This window comes from Microcebus murinus, chromosome 8 (genome assembly GCF_040939455.1).
Source record: "Microcebus murinus isolate Inina chromosome 8, M.murinus_Inina_mat1.0, whole genome shotgun sequence".
Classification (NCBI taxonomy): Eukaryota; Metazoa; Chordata; class Mammalia; order Primates; family Cheirogaleidae; genus Microcebus; species Microcebus murinus.
Window position 1 is genome coordinate 3,194,077 of NC_134111.1, and position 20,045 is coordinate 3,214,121.

At 41.8% G+C, this 20,045-nt stretch overlaps 1 protein-coding gene and 1 non-coding gene across 10 annotated transcripts in view; both read left to right on the forward strand.

Annotated features, from left to right (window-relative positions):
* Positions 1 to 5,612, forward strand: part of SAP130 (Sin3A associated protein 130) — an 87,919-nt gene extending 82,307 nt beyond the window's left edge. For 8 of the 9 annotated variants that reach the window (XM_076005428.1, XM_076005432.1, XM_076005430.1 and 5 more), the window contains exons 19-21: positions 1,773 to 1,876; positions 4,020 to 4,133; positions 4,697 to 5,612. In XM_076005428.1, the coding sequence (XP_075861543.1) occupies positions 1,773 to 1,876; positions 4,020 to 4,133; positions 4,697 to 4,855 (377 nt within the window). In that variant the 3' untranslated portion in view covers positions 4,856 to 5,612. The remainder of the gene's footprint in view (positions 1 to 1,772; positions 1,877 to 4,019; positions 4,134 to 4,696) is intronic. The other variant, XM_076005435.1, reaches the window with a different exon arrangement.
* A 14,076-nt stretch (positions 5,613 to 19,688) lies between these two features.
* Positions 19,689 to 19,795, forward strand: LOC142872809 (U6 spliceosomal RNA). Its single transcript, XR_012920895.1, has one exon. It is a non-coding gene; the product is annotated as a U6 spliceosomal RNA (small nuclear RNA).
* The last annotated feature ends 250 nt before the right edge of the window (positions 19,796 to 20,045 follow it).

Sequence of the window (20,045 nt, forward strand, 5' to 3'; positions counted from 1 at the left end):
ATAAATTTGGGAGGTTTTCAGCCATTTTTTCTTTGAATATTTTCGTTTTTCTCTCTCTCCTGGTATGCCTCTCACACATTGCTTCTCTAATGGTGTCCCACATTTCTCTGAGGCCCTCATTGTTTTCTTTCTCTGTTCCAGATTGCATAATCCCTGTAGATCTTTATTTAAGTTTGCTAATTATTTCTCGTTCAGATCTTTTGAGCCCCTCTAGTGAATTCTTAAATTTGAGTTATATTTTTCAACTCTAGAATTTTAATTTGTTTCTTTTTTTATAATTTCTATGTCTCTGTTGTGTATGTCATGTGTGATAGTCATCCTAGTTTCCCTCACTTTTTCAGTCTTGCTTTATTTTAGTGCTCTGAACTTGTTTTTTTTTTTTTTTTTTTTTTTTTGAGACAGAGTCTCGCTTTCTTGCCTAGGCTAGAATGAGTGCCGTGGTGTCAGCCTAGCTCACAGCAACCTCAAACTCCTGGGCTCAAGCAATCCTCCTGCCTCAGCCTCCCGAGTAGCTGGGACTACAGGCACGAGCCACCATGCCCGGCTGATTTTTATATTATATATATTAGTTGGCCAATTAATTTCTTTCTATTTTTATGGTAGAGACGGGGTCTCACTCAGGCTGGTTTCGAACTCCTGACCTTGAGCAATCCGCCCGCCTCGGCCTCCCAGAGTGCTAGGATTACAGGCGTGAGCCACCGCGCCCGGCCTCTGAACTTGTTTTTTATGGGCATTTGAAATCTTTTGCTGTTACATTTGACACCTGGATGTTCTCACAGGCACTTTCTGTTGCCTGCATTCTTTTCAGAAGTATGGGCCACACTTTCCTGCTTCTTTGCATCTCGTAATTTTTTGTTGGAAGCTGGACTGTTTAGATAATGTATTGAAACAGCTCAGACTGGTCCTCCCACTCTTGGGCTTGCTATTGTTATTGTCTTATTTAGTGACTGGCTGGATTAATTTAGTAAAGTCTAACCACTACATTCCCTCTCCCACACAAGTGTTCTGCCTCTCATACTTCTCAGGGAAGCCTGTCTTGGGACATGCCCCAAACCACCCTCAGATGAAAGTGGCTTTGTAAGGGCTCTCTCTTCTTATCCTGACCTAACCCAACTAGTAAAGTCACTGGTTGCTGGCTATTTCCTCTACTGTTTTCAGCGGTGCCCTGGAGCACAGATTGCTCTACAACACTAATCCAGTCAAATTGTAGTTTCTTGTGCAGAATAGTTTCGAAGATTAGTGTCCCATATTTGTTCTGCCCTCAGGAGGGCTCCTCCGGCTGTCCTGTTCCGTCTGTTCTTCGCTCTCGTCTGCCAGCTAGCCCGCACTATCAAGGCTGGACTGTCCTTAGACACACACATCTCCCCGGTGCCTCTCCACATCCTCTCCTGTTCTTGGGAGCACCTTTAGGGTTAAACTTCTTCGCTCTTGCATATGGAGTCAGTTCCTTTGGGAAGAGATTAGAAGTTATCTGTTTTACAGCCCACTTCTTCCCCTGGCAAAATCTCTGAGCCAGGGCATTGGAGATGCAGGTGGGGACACAACAAGCATATCTCTGAGTGACAGCCCTGCTGCAGGAGGGCAGCACTCAGTGGAGGGGGAGTGGGGCGTGAGCAGCTCAGAGTCCTTTTGGCTTGCCTCTCCTACCATGAAACCACTGCCTAAAGTAAAAAAATTCTTGATAAAATATTGGCACTTAGGCTGTTTGCACAGAAGTGGTTTAGCTTTTTAAAAATTGAAATATGGTTATTTTTGTTTTTATATGGTTCCAGAGGAGAAGAAAGCTATGCTGCAGGAGATAGCTAATCAGAAAGGAGTATCCTGTCGTGCCCAAGGTTGGAAAGTCCACCTCTGTGCTGCCCAGTTACTACAGCTGGTAGGTGGAGTTCCAACAGTTGTTATATCATGCATGCTAAGAAAGATGCTGGAGATGTCTGAGTTCATAGAACATTCTCTTTTGAGTAATTCTGAAGCATTCCAGCTAACATGGGTCTTGCTAGAATTTTGTGTGTGCTATATAATGTTATAATCATTATATCAATTACATACGATTGTAATCAAAATACATCTGAGTTCTAGTAACCAGACCCAAAATATATGGAACAACTGTGGTATATAGTTAAAGATTCAGAATCATATGTTGTCATGACATCTGAAAAAGGGTAAGCCTCAAATGGCCTAACTGTAAACCCTTTCTCCCCACCCTGCTCCCTCACATAAGGTCTCCTAGCCACACAGCCTTTTTATCATGGGGCCAAGAACAGTTCCTGCTTCTCACTGAGCAGTGGGCTTTAGTTCCCTGGCAGCTTCCAGGGGGTACTTCTCCCAAATCTGCCTCCCCCACACCCCTGTTTGTTCAATCTGTTCCTGAGTGCAACCCCATGTGGACCTGCATGGTGTGCCAGGTCCTCTTCCCCCAAGCTGTGAGTACAGTCTCGCACCCCATAATTATGTTTTGGTCATCAGCAGACTACATGTATGACAGTGGTCCCGTAAGATTATATATAGTAGAGCTGAAAAATTCCTATTTCTAGTATTTACTACACTATACATTTCAATCATTATTTTAGAGTGAATTCTTTCTACTTAGAAAAAAGTTAACTAGAAAACAGCCTCATTGCTCACAACTTTTCAAGGGAGATGGGGGAAAAAAAAGCCTCAGGCAGGTTCTTCAGGATGGGTTCCAGAAGAAGGCATTGTTATCATAGGAGATGACAGCTCCATGCTTGTTCCTGCCCCTGAAGACCTTCCTGTGAGACAAAATGTATAGGTGAAAACAGTGATATCGATGATCCTGAACCCTGTGAAGGCCTAAGGCTCATGTGTATATTCATGTCTTAGTTCTTAACAAAAAAGTTTAGAAAGTTTTTTAAAAATTTTAAATAGAAAAAAGCTTATAGAATAAGGATATAAAGAAAAAATATTTTTGTACAACTGTACAATGTATTTGTGTTTTAAGCTAAATGTTATTACAAAAAAGCCAAAAAGTTAAAAAAATTAAAAGGTTTTGAAGTAAAATTGTTACAGTAAGCTAAGGTTAGTTTATTATCGAAGGAGGACAATTTACTTTCTAAATATAATGTAGCCTAAGTGAGCAGTGTTTATAAAGTCTACAGAAGTGTACAGTAATGTCCTAAGCTTTCATATTGACTGCTCACTCACCCAGAGCAACTTCCAGCCCTATAAGCTCCATCCATGGTAAGTAAGTACCCAAAATATGAGTACCATTTTTTTATCTTTCATGTCGTAATTTTACTTACATTTTGTATGTTTAATATTTAGATACAAAAATATTTAACCATTGTGTTACAATCGCCTACAATATTCAGTAAAGTAACATGCTGTACAGGTTTGTAGTCTAGGAGCAGTAGGCCACCCCATATATCCTAAGTGTGTAACAGGCTGCGCCATCTATGTCTGTGTAAGTACACTCTATGATACTCGCACATGTCTCAGATGTATCCCCTTTGTTGGAGACCTATGACTATGACTGTATATGTAACTCATGAACGACTGTCAATCTCATCTGTGCAATGTTGCATCTTACATATTGAGCTATTTCCATAATCCTAGGACAAGAATCCCTCCTTCACAACTTGGTGAAGAGACAGCAACATCATGAAGTTTTCCCTTCTTTTGAGTAGCAGTGATCTGAAGAAAATTGTCTGTTGTCAGAATCTAAAAAATGTAATGCCTTGGCTAGTTTTTACTTACAAAAAATTATTTCCGTGAAACTTGTGAACCTGTTTTTCAGAGAAATTGTGAATTCAGGGCAATATTTAAAAGTTATCTTTGAAGATAGACTCTGAACTATGGCAAATTATAATGTAAGTCTTTGTTGATCAGTATTCTATACTATTTGTTAACCTTAGTACCTTAGTCCTTGGGAGAAAGGACTTTGTCATCCCAACAGCTCTCATACCATCTTAGAAAGGTGATTCAAAGTGGGTTCATTTGCCCTTGGTTGACATAGAAAAGTAGCTCTGAGGTCACGATGTCCTCCCTCTTATGTGTTGCAGACAAATCTAGAACATGATGTCTATGAAAGACTTACCAACCTACAGGAAGGGATTATCCCAAAGAAAAAAGCTGCAACTGATGATGATCTACACCGAATAAATGAACTCATACAGGTTTGAATGAGCCTTTTCCCTTCTGATCATCCATTTCATGAAATTGCTTACTATGAAGTCCTATTTCTCCCATTTCCCTCCCACATTCACTAATATCTTTAGTAAAAACCTTTTATTTGCTTCAGCTTTCATTACTGAGAAACACTAAGACATTTTCTATATAGAAAAGCCTCAGAATGGCCTCTCCCAACAGTGAGCAGCTTTTTAAAAGCCATCGTCTAGGCTGGGTGCCGTGGCTCATGCCTATAATCCTAGCACTGTGTGACACTGAGGCAGGTAGATCATCTGAGTTCAGGAGTTCGAGACCATCCAATTAGCTGGACAACTAAAAACATATATATAAAAAATTAGCCGGGCATGGTGGTGCGTGCCTATAGTCCCAGCTACTCGGGAGGCTGAGGCAGGAGGATCACTTGAGCCCAGGAGTTGGAAGTTGCTCTGAGCTGAACTGATGCCATGGCACTCTAGCTTGAGGAACAGAGTGAGACTCTGTCTCAAAAACAACAAAAAAAAGCCGTTGTCTTTATGGTCACTGGTTGATGCTGTGGTGTCTTCTGTTTCAGGGGAATATGCAGAGGTGTAAACTTGTGATGGATCAAATCAGTGAGGCCAGAGACTCCATGCTTAAGGTTTTAGATCATAAAGATCGTGTTCTGAAGCTTCTAAACAAGAATGGGACTGTCAAGAAAGTGTCAAAATTGAAGCGAAAGGAAAAAGTGTAGACCCAGAAGAATCAGGAGTTTGGAAACAGAATTTGTGAAGAATGTTGGTGGGGGTGGGGGGAGGGGTTTGGTTATTTCCAAAGTGGAACACTGAAATAAAGGAAGTATTCCTTAATTCACACGTGAAAGCTGAAGGACCCATGGCATCCAGTGGCATGAAAGGACCTGAGCTGACCAGACACAGTGGGCCCCCTTCTTTTGTTCAGACGTGGCCCTGTTGAGCCTGCCCTGTGTCATAAGTGACTCCTGATGCATCAGTGTCCACCAGTTGGAAGCAGTGACAAGGATGGATGACCATCCAGCCATCCGGTTAATAGACTATCTGGTGGATTCCTGCAGGCCTCATACTGAGCCTGGACTAAAAGTATCCACTCGGACCATCTGTTTTCTCTCTACACTGAAAAATAAAACCTCTCCCACTTACCCCATTCGGCTCTCTGCCTGACCTACAAATGCCCAGTTGGCCTTTACAGCAGTGCCACAGCACCAAGCAACCACATCTCACACTCTGAAGAAGTTCTTGTCATTTCTTAAAAGAACCATTTCCAAGTGAATTGTTACATGGTTTGTCCCGTGTGTGTCACAGTTGGGTTTTGTGGATGTTCAGAGCAGGCAACATCATAAGTTGCTCTCAGATCCGTGTTCTGAGGTCCTTTCTTGGCTATCTGTACTTCTGTAGCTGGCGTGACGCTGTTAGTTGTATGTACCACACATCTCCAAACGTTAATAAAGGAATCAAAGAGGTTTTTGTACATGAGCAGCTCGCATCTTTTGTAAAGTGACTCAGTGCTATACTCTCCACTTCATTGAAGTGTCTCCCATACTGCGATTTCTCGCGCATCGTTGAGAGTCTGCTTTGTTAAAGTTTATTTAGTCCACAGAGTGCCACGTACCCTGATAATTTGAAGATGTTACAGTGGTAAAGTCTGTTGGACCATGGTTATCTTAAATACAAGTCTATATTGTGGCCCAGTCCAAATACAAATTGGTCAAATCATAGGACTATTAACATATTGACTGCCACACTAGAAAAAAATTTTTTTTCCTTGGGGCCATGATGTTTTATTACAAAAATAGAATAAAAACTTTGAAAACAAAATGATCCTTTCTAATTTAATAAAAAATTTGTTATTTTTTATTGTTTTCTGTGTGGGGGTTATATGCAACTTGAAAAATAGTTCATGTGGCTCCCAAGGTAAAGAGACATGTGAGTTATGCATATGCTTCTCGAAGCCCTGGGCTCAAAACTAGCATGAGTTAAATACAACTCACATGGCAGTTAATGTGTTAAGGCTACAGTACTGAATGAAGGTGGAGCTCGCGGGTAGGTGGATTCTCTTAACAAGGTTGCTTTTCAAAAAGTTCCTGTGAACTGAGTGATGGAGTAACTCAGGCTGGCTTGCTTTGGGCACAGGCCAGCAATCTTTCTCCCTTCTATCTGCCCTCCACGTGACAGGCCAGGAAAGATTTTCTCATGGGCTGCTTGCCTCTGGGAACAAGACCTTACCACACCCTCCTTAGGATACATGTTTCCAGCCAGTTACCAGGTTAGGGTTGGAGCTCTTCTCTTTGCCCTGATGTGAATAGTTTTGAGACAAGGAGTGTATACCTGTGCCTTGGGGACCAATGTTCTGTCGTGCCTGAGACAGCCCTCCTTGTATTCAAATGGCAAACTGTCATCTGTGAGATCGGGGTAGACAGAAGCAAAGTCGACTTGGCCTTCCTAGGGTTAGGCCACATAGGCCTGCAGAGCACAAAGGCTTCCCAGGATCTATCTAGGCTGCTTCACCAGAACGTTTCAGTATGATGTGTATCCGACTTCGATACTACAGTACAATACTGTGTAGTATCCAACTTAGGTACTATAATAGGTGTTCCCCAGGGTCCTTTGCCCAAGTTTCTCATCTCTGCACACATTGCCCCAGTGCTCACACTGGCTAAGACAGAATTCATGTGTTTGGGATCCTATGTTACAGATGTGTCTAGCCCAGGCAACACACTGAAACTGTCTCAAAAAAAAAACAATGGTTTTGAAAATAGCTTTATTTAAAAGGAATAATTGACACACAAGAAACATTTTATACAATTCAGTAAGCTCTGATACGTACACCCATGAAACCATCACCACAGTTAGGACAGCAGACCTGCTGCCAGTCCGAAAGCTTATTGTGCCTCTGAGGTATTGCCTCTTGCTCGTCCCCGGGCAGATGCTAATCTGCTTTCTGTTGCTTTACTTTAGTATGGATTTGCTAGAATTTTACTTTTTTTTTTTTGAGACAAGGTCTCGCTTTGTTGCCCAGGCTAGAGTGAGTGCTGTGGCGTCAGCCTAGCTCACAGCAACCTCAAACTCCTGGGCTCAAGCAATCCTACTGCCTCAGTCTCCCAAGTAGCTAGGACTACAGCCATGCGCCACCATGCCTGGCTAATTTTTTCTATATAAGGTGGCCAATTAATTTCTATTTATGGTAGAGACGGGGTCTCGCTCTTGCTCAGGCTGGTTTCGAACTTCTGACCTCAAGCAATCCACCCACCTCAGCCTCTCAGAGTGCTAGGATTATAGGCATGAACCAGCGCTCCCGGCCATAGAATTTTTTTTTTTTTTTTTTTTGAGACACAGTCTCATTCTGTTGCCCAGGCTAGAGTGAGTGCCGTGGCATCATCCTAACTCACAGCAACCTCAGACTCCTGGGCTCAGGCAATCCTCCTGCCTCAGCCTCCCGAGTAGCTGGGACTACAGGCATGCGCCACCATGCCCAGCTAATTTTTTCTATATATATTAGTTGGCCAATTAATTTCTTTCTATTTATAGGAGAGACAGGGTCTTGCTCAGGCTAGTTTCAAACTCCTGGCCTCGAGCAATCTGCCCGCCTCGGCCTCCCAGAGTGCTAGGATTACAGGCGTGAGCCACCGCGCCCGGCCCTTTTTCCTTTTTTTTTTTGACAGAGTCTCTTGTTATCCAGGCTAGAGTGCCATGGCGTCAGCCTAGCTCACAGCAACCTCAGACTCCTGGGCTCAAGGGATCCTCCTGCCTCAGCCTCCCGAGTAGCTGGGACTACAGGCATGCGCCACTATGCTTGGCTAATTTTTTCTATATATATTTTTAGTTGGCCAATTAATTTCTATTTATTGTAGAGACGGGGTCTCCCTCTTGCTCAGGCTGGTTTTGAACTCCTGACCTTGAGGGTTCCTCCCGTATCAGCCTCCCACAGTGCTAGAATTAATTACAGGCATGAGCCACCGCACCCGGCCTGTGGTTTATTCTTGTTGCTTGTTTTAGCAGTGCATTGCTTTGTATTGCTGAGCAGCTGTTGTATAGTTATTCCACAGTTGTTTATTCACCTATAAAAAGACATTTGGGTTATTTATTTGAGACAGTCTGGCTTTGTTGCCCTGGTTAGAGTGCCGTGGCATCAGCCTAGCTCACAGCAACCTCAGACTCCTGGGCTCAAGGGGTCTCCCTACCCTCCCAAGTAGCTGGGGCTACAGACAAACGCCTCCGTGCCCAGCTAATTTTTTTCTGTTTTTAGTTGTTTGGCTAATTTCTTTCGATTTTTCAGTAGAGATGGGGTCTCACTCTTACTCGGGCTGGTCTTGAACTCCTGAGCTCAAACAGTCCATCCACCTCAGCCTCCCAGAGTGCTAGGATTACAGTGGGTTTTTAAAAGGTTCTGAATGTCACAGATAAAATTTTTGTACGTTTGTGGGCTTTGTATGGGCATATGCTTATACAGAACTTTTAAAATTTTTTCTGTTGTATTTTATTTTTTTGTTTGTTTGGTGGTTTTGAGATAGTCTCACTCTGCTGTGGAGGTTGAAGTGCAGTGGTGTGATCATAGCTGATCACACAGCTGTGATGATGTTCCAATGATGAATGGAGCTCCAGTGATGAATGAATGATGATCACACAGCTATGATGAAGCTATGATGATCCTCCAACTCCAGGATTCAGGCAGTCCTCCTGCATCAGCCTCCCAGGTAGCCAGGAATACAGACATGTGCCACTAGGCTGATTTTTAAAAATTTTTTGTGAAGACATGCTATTTTGCCCAGGCTGGTGTTGAACTCCTGGGCTCAATCCTCCTACCTCAGCCTCCCGAAGTGCTGGGATTAGAGGTGTGAGCCAAGGCACCCAGCCTACAACATTTTAAGTACTGATTCATGGATTTTTATGACCAAGAGATAGTGCTGAGAAGTCCAGAGACTAAGTGACTCTACTCCAGAAAAATGTCATTCTTATATTAAAGATTAGAAAGAATTGCAAATGTATGTGAAATAAGACTTAGATTTGGCTTCTGTTTTTTTTTTTTTCCCCCAGCATATTATGGTGGTACAAATGTTTAGGTTATGTTTGTTGCCTTTCACCCCCTTCCTCCCCCCAGAGTCAGAGCTTCAAGCGTGTCCATCCCCCAGATGGTACGCATCACATTCACTATGTATGTATATACCATCCCCTCCTCCCCCTCCCATCTATCTGCCTGATGCTCGATAAATGTTATTCCTATGTGTCCACTTAGGTGTTTATCAGTTGAAACCAATTTGCTGGTGAGTACATCATGTGGTGCTTATTTTTTCATTCATGGGATACTTTACTTAGTAGAATGGGTTCCAGCTCTATCCAGGAATATACAAGAGATGCTATATCACCATTGTTTCTTAAAGCTGAATAGTATTCCATGGTATACATATACCACATTTTATTAATCCACTCGTATTAATGGGCACTTGGGTTGTTTCCACATCGTTGCATTTGTGAATTGTGCTGCTATAAACATTTGAGTGCGGTGTCTTTTTTTATAGTGTCTTTTGTTCTTTTGGGTAGATGCCCAGTAATGGGATTTTGGATCAAATGATAGATCTACTTGTATCGCTTTGAGGTATCTCCATATTGCTTTCCACAGAGGTTGCATTAGTTTACAGTCCCATGGCTTCTTTTCTTTACAGCGGAAAGTCAGAGAAACATAAATCTGAAAAAAAAACATTTTAGCCCATCTGGCTGGTCTAGAAAAATCTTTCATACTATTTTTAAAAACCTGGATATTTTCAAAGATCATTAAATAGAAAATGCCTTGTGTATATTTCTGGTGATTTTATCATAGTAATAATATAGAGTCACTATTTTAGGGTTGAAAAGTTATTTCCATACTAGGCCGGGCATGGTGGCGCATGCCTTTGGGAGGCCGAGGCAGGAGGATCACTTGAGGTCAGGAGTTTGAGACCAGCCTGAGCAAGAGTGAGACCAAATCTCTACAAAAAATACAAAAATTAGCCGGGCATGGTGGCGCATACCTGTAGTCCCAGCTACTCGGGAGGCCAAGGCAGGAGGATCACTTGAGGTCAGGAGTTTGAGACCAGCCTGAGCAAGAGTGAGACCAAATCTCTATAAAAATTAGCCAGGCATGGTAGCGCATACCTGTAGTCCCAGCTACTCGGGAGGCTGAGGCAGGAGGATGGCTTGAGCCCAGGAGTTCAAAGTTGCTGTGAGCTAGGCTGACGCCATGACACACAGTGAATGAGACTCTGTCTCAAAAAATAAATAAAAATTAAAAACAATATTCCTATATAGGGCACTTAACCATGAATGGAGCTTGCAGGACTGGAAGCTGCTCTGGGTGAGTCAGTGAGTGGTGAGTGAATATGAAGGCCTCGGACATTATAATACTATAGATGTTATAGACACTGTACACTTAAGCTACACTGAATTCATTAAAAATCTTTCTTCAATAATAAATTAAGCTTAGCTCACTGTAACTTTTTTACTTTATAAACTTTTAAATTTTCTTTTTATTTTAGATACAGGGTCTCACTATGTTGTCCAGGCTGGAGTACAGTCGTGTGATCATAGCCTACTATAACCTTGAACTCCTGGGCTCAAGCGATCCTCCTTGCTCACCTTCCCAAGTAGTTGGGACTACAGACGTGCACCACCATGCCTGGCTAATTATTACTATTTTTTTATTATAGAGATGGGATCCCAGTATTACCTGGGCTAGTCTCAAACTCCTGGCCTCAAGCAACCCTCCCACCTCAGTCTCCCAAAGTGCTAGGATTACAAGTGTGAGCCACCATGCCTGGCTGTTAACTTTTTAATTTTTTTAACTTTTTGACCCTTTTGTAATAACATTTAGCTTAAAACACAAATACATTGTACAGCTATACAAAAATATATTTATATCCTTATTCTATAAGCTTTTTTCTATTTAAAAATTTGTTTGTTTACCTTTTAAACTTTCTTATTAAAAACTATGACACAAATACACGTTATCCTAGACCTACACAGTGTCAGGGTCATCAACATCACTGTCTTCCACCTCCACGTCTCATCCCACTGGAAGGTCTTCAGGGATGACAACACGCATGGAGCCGTCATCTCCTATGACAATAGGGCTGCTTTCTGGAATCCCTCCTGGAGGCCCTGCCAAGGGCTGTTTTGTAGTTAACATTTTTTTATAGTAGTAGGAACATTTTTTTTTATAAGGAGTAGTATACTCTAAAATAACAAAAATATAGCATGGTAAATAACGTTTTTTCTTGTTGTTGTTATTGTTTATTATTTTTTATTATTATTTTTAATGGGAAGACTTCAGGGAAAGCTCATGTTTTGTTTTCTTTTGTTTTGTTTTTTGAGACAGAGTCTCCCTTTGTTGCCCAGGCTAGAGTGAGTGCCATGGCGTAAGCCTAGCTCACAGCAACCTCAAACTCCTGGGCTCAAGCGATCCTCCTGCCTCAGCCTCCCAAGTAGCTGGGACTACAGGCATGCGCCACCATGCCCGGCTAATTTTTTCTATATATATTTTTAGTTGGTCAATTAATTTCTTTCTATTTATAGTAGAGACGGGGTCTAACTCTTACTCAGGCTGGTTTTGAACTCCTGACCTCGAGCAATCCGCCCGCCTCAGCCTCCCAGAGTGCTAGGGTTACAGGCGTGAGCCACCACGCCCGGCCGTGTGGTAAATACATAAACCAGCAACACAGTTATTTATTGTCATTATCGTGTATTATGTAATGCATGTAATTGTGTGTTCTTTATACGACTGGCAGCGCAGTAGGTTGTTTACACCAGCGCATCATAAGTGACTCCTGATGCATCAGTGTCCACCAGTTGGAAGCAGTGACAAGGATGGATGACCATCCAGCTTTCCGGAGATGATGCCCAGGAGTTTGAGGTTGCTGTGAGCCAGGCTGACGCCACGGCACTCACTCTAGCCTGGGCAACAAAGTGAGACTCTGTCTCAAAAAAAAAAAAAAAAAAAAAAAAAATCCTGGGCTCAAGCGATCCTCCTGCCTCAGCCTCCCGAGTAGCTGGAACTACAGGCATGCGCCACCATGCCCGGCTAATTTTTTCTATAAATTTTTAGTTTGCCAATTAATTTCTTTCTATTTTTAGTAGAGACAGGGTTTTGCTCTTGCTCAGGTTGGTTTCAAACTCCTTACCTTGAGTGATCCTCCTGCCTTGGCCTCCCAAAGTGCTAGGATTACAGGTGTGAGCCACCGAGCCTGGCCTTTTTCTTCTTTTTCTTTTTTTTTTTTTTATTGAGACAGGGTCTTGCTCTGTCACCCAGGCTAGAGTGCAGTGTTGTCATCATAGCTCACTGCATCCTCCAACTCCTAGGCTCAAGCAATCCTCCTGCCTCAGCCTCCTGAGTAGCTGGGACTACAGGCATGCACCACAATAACCAGCTAATTTTTCTATTCTTTGTGTAGATGTAGTTTTGCTCTTGCTCAGGCTGGTCTCAAACTCCTGACCTCAAATGATCCTCCTGCTTTGTCCTCCCAGAGTGCTCAGATTATAGGTGTGAACCACTGCACTGGGCCTCAAGGTACTTTTTAATTTCCATTGTGATTTCTTCTTTGACTGATTCGTTGGTTAAGACTTTAATTTCCACATATTTGTGAACTTCCCAGTTTTCCTTATGTTATTCATTTCTAATTTTATTCTGTTTTGGTTGGAAAAGATATGTGTAGGATTTCAGTCTTTTAAAGTTTACTGAGATTTGTTTTATGGCTTAACACGTGGTTTGTCCTGGAGGATGGTCCATGTGAACTTAAGAAGAGTGTGGATTCTGCGGTAGCTGAGTGTTCTGTGTGTTTCTATCAGGTGAAATTGATTTTTAGTATTGTTTAATTTCCTGATTTCCTTGTTGACTTCTACCCATTTGTTCTACCCATTACTTAGAGTATTGAAATGTTTAACTAGTATTTTAGAAGTGTTTCCAGTCTATACATCTTTTATTTTCTTGTGTAATTGTTCTAGCTAGAACAATGTTGAATAGAAGTGGTGGGAGAGGACATCCTTGTCTTGTTCCTGATCTTAGAAAAAAAGCATTTTAGTCTTTTGTCATTAACTATGGCATTAGACGTGGGTTTTTTATAGATGCCTTTAATGAGGATAAGCATGTTCCCTCTTATTCCTATTTTGTGTGTTTTTACCATGAAAGGGTGTTGGATTTTGTCAGGTATGTGTTCTGTAGCTATTGAGATGCGTGGTTTTTGTCCTTTATTCTTTTTTTTTTTTTTTTTTTTTTTTTTTTTTTTTTTTGAGACAGAGTCTCACTTTGTTGCCCAGGCTAGAGTGAGTGCCGTGGCGTCAGCCTAGCTCACAGCAACCTCAAACTCCTGGGCTCGAGCGATCCTTCTGCCTCAGCCTCCCGGGTAGCTGGGACTACAGGCATGCGCCACCATGCCCGGCTAATTTTTTATATATATATCAGTTGGCCAATTAATTTCTTTGTATTTATAGTAGAGACGGGGTCTCACTCTTGCTCAGGCTGGTTTTGAACTCCTGACCTTGAGCAATCCGCCCGCCTCGGCCTCCCAAGAGCTAGGATTACAGGCGTGAGCCACAGCGCCCGGCCTTCTTTTTTTTTTTAGTCAGAGTTTCACTCTGTTGCCTGGACTAGAGTGCCATGGCATCAGCCTAGCTCACAGCAACCTCAAACTCCTGGGCTCAAGCGATCCTCCTGCCTCAGCCTCCCAAGTAGCTGGGACTACAGGCATGCGCCACCATGCCCGGCTAATTTTTTCTATATATATTAGTTAGCCAATTAATTTCTTTCTATTTATAGTAGAGACAGGGTCTTGCTTTGGCTCAGGCTGGTTTCGAACTCCTGACCTTGGCCTCCCAGAGTGCTAGGATTATAGGTGTGAGCCACTGGGATTATAGGTGTGAGCCACTGCGCCAGCCTGTCCTTTATTCTATTGATGTGGCATATCACATTAATTGGTTTTCAGATGTTAGACTAAACTTGCGTTCCTGGGATAGATGCCATTTGGTCATGATGTATACTTATTTTTATCTATCCATGGATTCCATTTGCTAGCGTTTTGCTGAGAATGTTTTAGTCTATTGGTCTATTTGAGTATATTGATCTTCATTGTTTTGTATGTATATGATGTTTTGTCTGTTTTAATATCAGGGCCATACTAATCTCAATTGCTAAGTGTTCCCTGCTCCTCTCATTATTGGAAGCATTTTTAAAGGATTTATATTCTTTAAACATTTGTTAGAATTCATCAGTGAAGCCATCTGGTGCTGGGATTTTCTTTGTGGGAGTTTTTTCTTAATTATTCAGTCTATTTACTTATTGTACATCTTTTCAGATTTTCTCTTTCTTCTTGAGTCAGTGTTCGTAGTTGAGTCTAAGAACTTGTCCATTTCATTTAATTATCTAATTTGTTGGCATACAGTTGTTTTTAGTATTCCTTTATAATTTTTATTTTTGTAGTTATATCCCATCCCCTCTTTTATGTCTTACAATAATTCTTTATGACTTCTACTTTTTCCTTGGTTAGGCTGGCTAGAAGTTTAACAATTTTATTGATCTTTTTGTGAACCAACTGTAGGTTTTGCTGATATTTTTTTCCCTATTGATTTCCTTTCATCAGTTGTTGTTTTTTTTTCTGAGACAGTTTTATCAGTTTTGGGGTTTTCCTCTGTCTCCATATCTAGAGTGTAGCAGTGCCATGACAGCTCACAGCAGCCTCAGACTCCTGGGCTCAGGCAACCCTCCCGCCTCAGCCTCCTGAGTAGTTGGAACTACGGGCGTGCACCAGGACACCTGGCTAATTTTTCTATTTCATTCTTGCTGAGGCTCTTCTCAAACTCTTGACCTCAAGTAATCCTCCCACCTCAGCCTCCCAGAGTGCTAGCATTACAGGTGTGAGCCATCAGGCCCAGCCTATACTTTATTCTTTAGGCTTAGACTGTTCTTCTTTCTCTAATTTCCTAATGTGAAAGCTTAGATTATTCATTTTAAATCTTTCTTCATTTCTTCTATATATATTTAGGGGTATAAAATTCCTTCTATAACTGCTTTCACTGTATCCCACAAATTTTGAGACTTATAGTTTCATTTCCCTTAATTCAAAATATTTAATTTCTCTTGAGACTTCTTTCACCATGTGTTAATTAGAAGTGTATTGTTTAATCTCCAAAGATTTTGGAATTTTCTAGCTTTTTCTTATTGACTTCCAGTTTAGTTCTACTGTGGTCTCAACAACACACTTTATGTGATCTCTGTTCTTTTAAATGTGTTAGGGTGTGTGTAATGTGGTTAGCAACGTGATCTGTCTTATTAAATCTACTCTGCCATTACTAGACCTCTCTTGCTTAACTTTATAGTAATTGTATTTCTGCATGTCCCTATGGTTTTAATAGCTAAATATGTATCTCTAAATGTTATAGTTGATCTTTCCTGTTTTCTTGGTTTTGATATGCCTTTAAATCTATTTTTTCTTTGTTTCGTTTTTTATTTTTTTTTGAGACAGAGTCTCACTTTGTCGCCCAGGCTAGAGTGAGTGCCATGGCGTCAGCCTAGCTCACAGCAACCTCAAACTCCTGGCCTCAAGCAATCCTGCTGCCTCAGCCTCCTGAGTAGGTGGGACTACAGGCATGCGCCACCATGCCTGGCTAATTTTTTCTATATAATTAGTTGGCCAATTAATTTATTTCTATTTATAGTAGAGACGGGGTCTCACTCTTGCTCAGGCTGGTTTCGAACTCCTGACCTCCAGCAACCTGCCCGCCTCGGCCTCCCAGAGTGCTAGGATTACAGGTGTGAGCCACCGCGCCCAGCCTTTTCTTTGTTTTTGAGACAGAGTCTCACTCTGTTGCCTGGGCTAGAGGGCCGTGGCATCAGCCTGGCTCACAGTAACCTCAAATTCCTGCCTCCGCCTCGCACGTAGCTGGGACTACAGGCATGCACCACCATGCTCGGCTAAGTTTTTATATATATTTCTAGTTGTCTAGCTAATTTCCTTCTACTTTTTTATTTTTTTTTATTTATTTATTTTTTCCTTCTACTTTTTTAGTAGAGACGGGGTCTCACTCTTGCTCAGGCTGGTCTTGAACTCCTGAACTCAAACGATCCTCCTGCCTTGGCCTCCCAAAGTGCTAGGATTACAGGCATGAGCCACTGAACCTAGCCTAAATCTTATATATATATGTATATATATAAAATATATATATATTTTCATTTCTAGTAAATTTCCAATAAAATCTTTAATCTATGACTGCTATTGACTAAATGTTTACACTAGCCCTAAATTCATATGTTGAAATGCTAACCCCTAACGTGATGGTATTAGGAAGTGGGGCCTTTGGGAAGTGTTTAGGTCACAAGAGCAGACCCCTTATGAGTGAGATTAGTACACTTATAAAGAGGCCGCAGAGAGATCCTTCGCCCCTTCTACCATATGAGGACACAATGAGAAGGCAGCCGTCTATAAATCAGACAGTTAATTTGCCAGTATCTTGATCTTGGACCTCCAGCCACCAAAACTGCGAGAAATTAATTTCTGTTGTTTATAAACCACCCAGTCTATGATATTTTGTTATAGCAGCCTGAACAGTTTAGAACAGACTAAAACAGTGACTTGACTCTTCTGTTCTTTTTTTTTTCCTTTAACAATTTATTTTTGTGGGGGTTGTTTTGGGGTTTTGTTGTTTTAGAGACAAGGTCTTGCCTTGTCACCAGACTAGAGTGCAGTGGCGTGATCATAGCTCACTGTGTGCATCCTGGAACTCTCTGCCTCCAGCAATCCTCCTGCATAATTTATTTGAGGTTTTGTTTTGTTTTTTGGTGCTTTTTAAAGCAAGCACAAAAATGAGGTTTACCGAGGAGAGAAAGATAAGATTATAGAGCAAGACCAAGATACAGGTTTACAGAGTGTGATACATATGCCACAGATGATGACCAGACTCACTGTTGCAGCAAAGGGAGAGCAAATGGAAAGGCTAAAGGACCTACACAATTTATTAAGGAACTCAATCACTAAACGTGTAATTTCCCACTGTCTATTTTTGCTTATTGGACTTAATGGCATAGTTCAGTATGTTTCTCTGTCCTCTGGATTCAGAGGCTTGATCAGATTCATGTTTGATTTTTTCCAGTAGGACATGTGATATTGTGTCTTTCATCAGGAAAATATGTCTGATTATCTCTTTTAGCAGCCATTTTGCTCAGTGCATGTTAATTATATAAATCGTTGTGTCTTTTTTTGTTTATTAGCTGGGATACTGTTATTTTATTTTATTTATTTATTTATTTTTGAGACAGAGTCTCACTTTGTTGCCCAGGCTAGAGTGAGTGCCGTGGCGTCAGCCTAGCTCACAGCAACCTTAATCTCCGCGGCTCAGCGATCCTACTGCCTCAGCCTCCCGAGTAGCTGGGACTACAGGCATGCGCCACCATGCCCGGCTAATTTTTTTGTATATATGTATTTTTAGTTGGTCAATTAATTTATTTCTATTTTTGGTAGAGACGGGGTCTCGCTCAGGCTGGTTTCGAACTCCTGACCTTGAGCAATCCGCCCACCTCGGCCTCCCAAAGTGCTAGGATTACAGGCGTGAGCCACCACGCCCAGCCTTATTTTATTTTTGAGACAGAGTCTCACTCTGTTGCCCAGGCTAGAATGCTGTGGCATCAGCCTAGCTCACAGCAACCTCAAACTCCTGGGCTCAAGCGATCCTCCTGCCTCAGCCTCCTGAGTAGCTGGGACTACAGGCATGCGCCACCATGCCTAGCTTATTTTTTCTGTATATTTTTTAGTTAGCCAATTAATTTCTTTCTATTTTTTTAGTAGAAACGGGGTCTCCCTCTTGCCATACAGGTTTCAAACTCCTGACCTTGAGCAATCCACCCGCCTCAGCCTCCCAGAGTGCTAGAATATAGCCGTGAGCCACCGCACTCAGCCATGGAATACTTTTATAAAGAGGATTTTCCCTTCTAATAGTATTGGTTACAATATTGGTATAGTTCATACAGAAAAGGGAAGATAGATGCTTGACTCCAACCCTTTCTTTACCAGTTTTCACAATAATGGGTACTCCGTAATCCTACAAACATGACCAGTTAGGTTTTTCTTTTTAGTATTATTATGAATTCATGGATTTAGACATATGTTATGTGATTCCCTCAATCATAATCATTACCTTTACTCAGGCTCCTGTTGCCCCATCTTCGGCTAGTAGGAGCATCTTCAGGTTGGCTCCTGATTCCAATTGATGTGATCTTGCTATCTGGTAGGGCAGGATATCCCAGACATGTCTTATATATTTCCTGCTCCTATAATCAATCATTTCTCCAAGAATCCTGGTTTCACATCCTGAGAAGTGGTGATTTAACACTACAACCTTGGAAGGCAGTAGGAAATCTTATTGCTATTGGGTTTGGAATTGTTTCTAGGATTTTTTAGTGGACAAATACACAATCTCGGCCGGGCACAGTGACTAATGCCTATAATCCCAACACTTTGGGAGGCTGAGGCAAGAGAATCACTTGAGGCCAGCAGTTTGAGACTAGCCTAAACAACATAGTAAGACCTCATCTCTACAAAAAAAAAAAAAAAAAAAAAAAAAGCCAGTTATGGTGGCACTCATCTCTAGTCACAGCTACTCAGGAGTACTGAGGCAGAATCACTTGAGCCTAATAGGTTACAGCTGCAGTGAGCTATGATGACACCATTGCACTCTAGCACAGGCGACAGAGCGAGACCATGTGTTTATATACACACACAATCACAGACATTTAGGTAGTGTTTGCCAGGTTTGTCCAGGGTAAATATACTTCTCCTCCCACATTTCCCTAATCTACTCATTGCAAGCAAGTCACTAGTACAGCCCACATTTAAGGGTGGGGAATTAAGCTCCACTGCTGTGAGGGGTCTCCCCCAATTTTTAAATAGTTGTACTATACTTACAATGTTAGAGCATATTGCCATTATATACTTTCTCTTCCCTTTAACCCTCAGTGTTTTTGAGACAGAGTCTCACTTTGTTGCCCAGGCTAGAGCGAGTGTGTGGCATCAGCCTAGTTCATAGCAACCTCAAACTCCTGGGCTCAAGCAATCCTGCTGCCTCAGCCTCCCAAGTAGCTGGGACTGCAGGTGTGTACCACCATGCCTGGCTAACTTTTTCTATATATATTAGTTGGCCAATTAATTTCTTTCTATTTATAGTAGAGATAGGCTCTCGCTCTTGCTCAGGCTGGTTTTGAACTCCTGACCTAGAGCAATCCTCTCGCCTCGGCCTCCCAGAGAGCTAGGATTACAGGCATGAGCCACCACGCCTGGCCCCTCAGTATTAATTCTAGAAATAACTATATATTTAATGGTCACTACTAGTCCTATGGCAATGTCTCTTTAGTCACTTTTTGATCGTTTGAAACTTGTTCTCCAGAGATACAATATTCCTTGAGTTCTTATATATCAGTAACAGTCTGTCCACACCAATTATACTTGGTCAGTTTGACTTTATAATAAAATTCTTGATTCACATATGGTTTACCTTTTCATTTAACTTAAAGGAAATGGAAACCATATTAAGAAAGCATGTGTAGTGCTCGCTTCGGCAGCACATATACTAAAATTGGAACGATACAGAGAAGATTAGCATGGCCCCTGCGCAAGGATGACACGCAAATTTGTGAAGCGTTCCACATTTTTCTGAGCAGCACCTAAGTGGACACATAGGTACTACAGTAATAGGGTATTGGGCAGGGGGGAGGGTATATACATACATAATGAGTGAGATGTGCACTGTCTGGGGGATGGTCATGCTGGAGACTCAGACTTGTGGGGGGAGGGGGGAAAGGGCATTTATTGAAACCTTAAAATCTGTACCCCCATAATATGCCGAAATAAAATAAAAAATTAAAAACAAAAAGAAAGCATGTGTATATTGCTATAGTTTGGT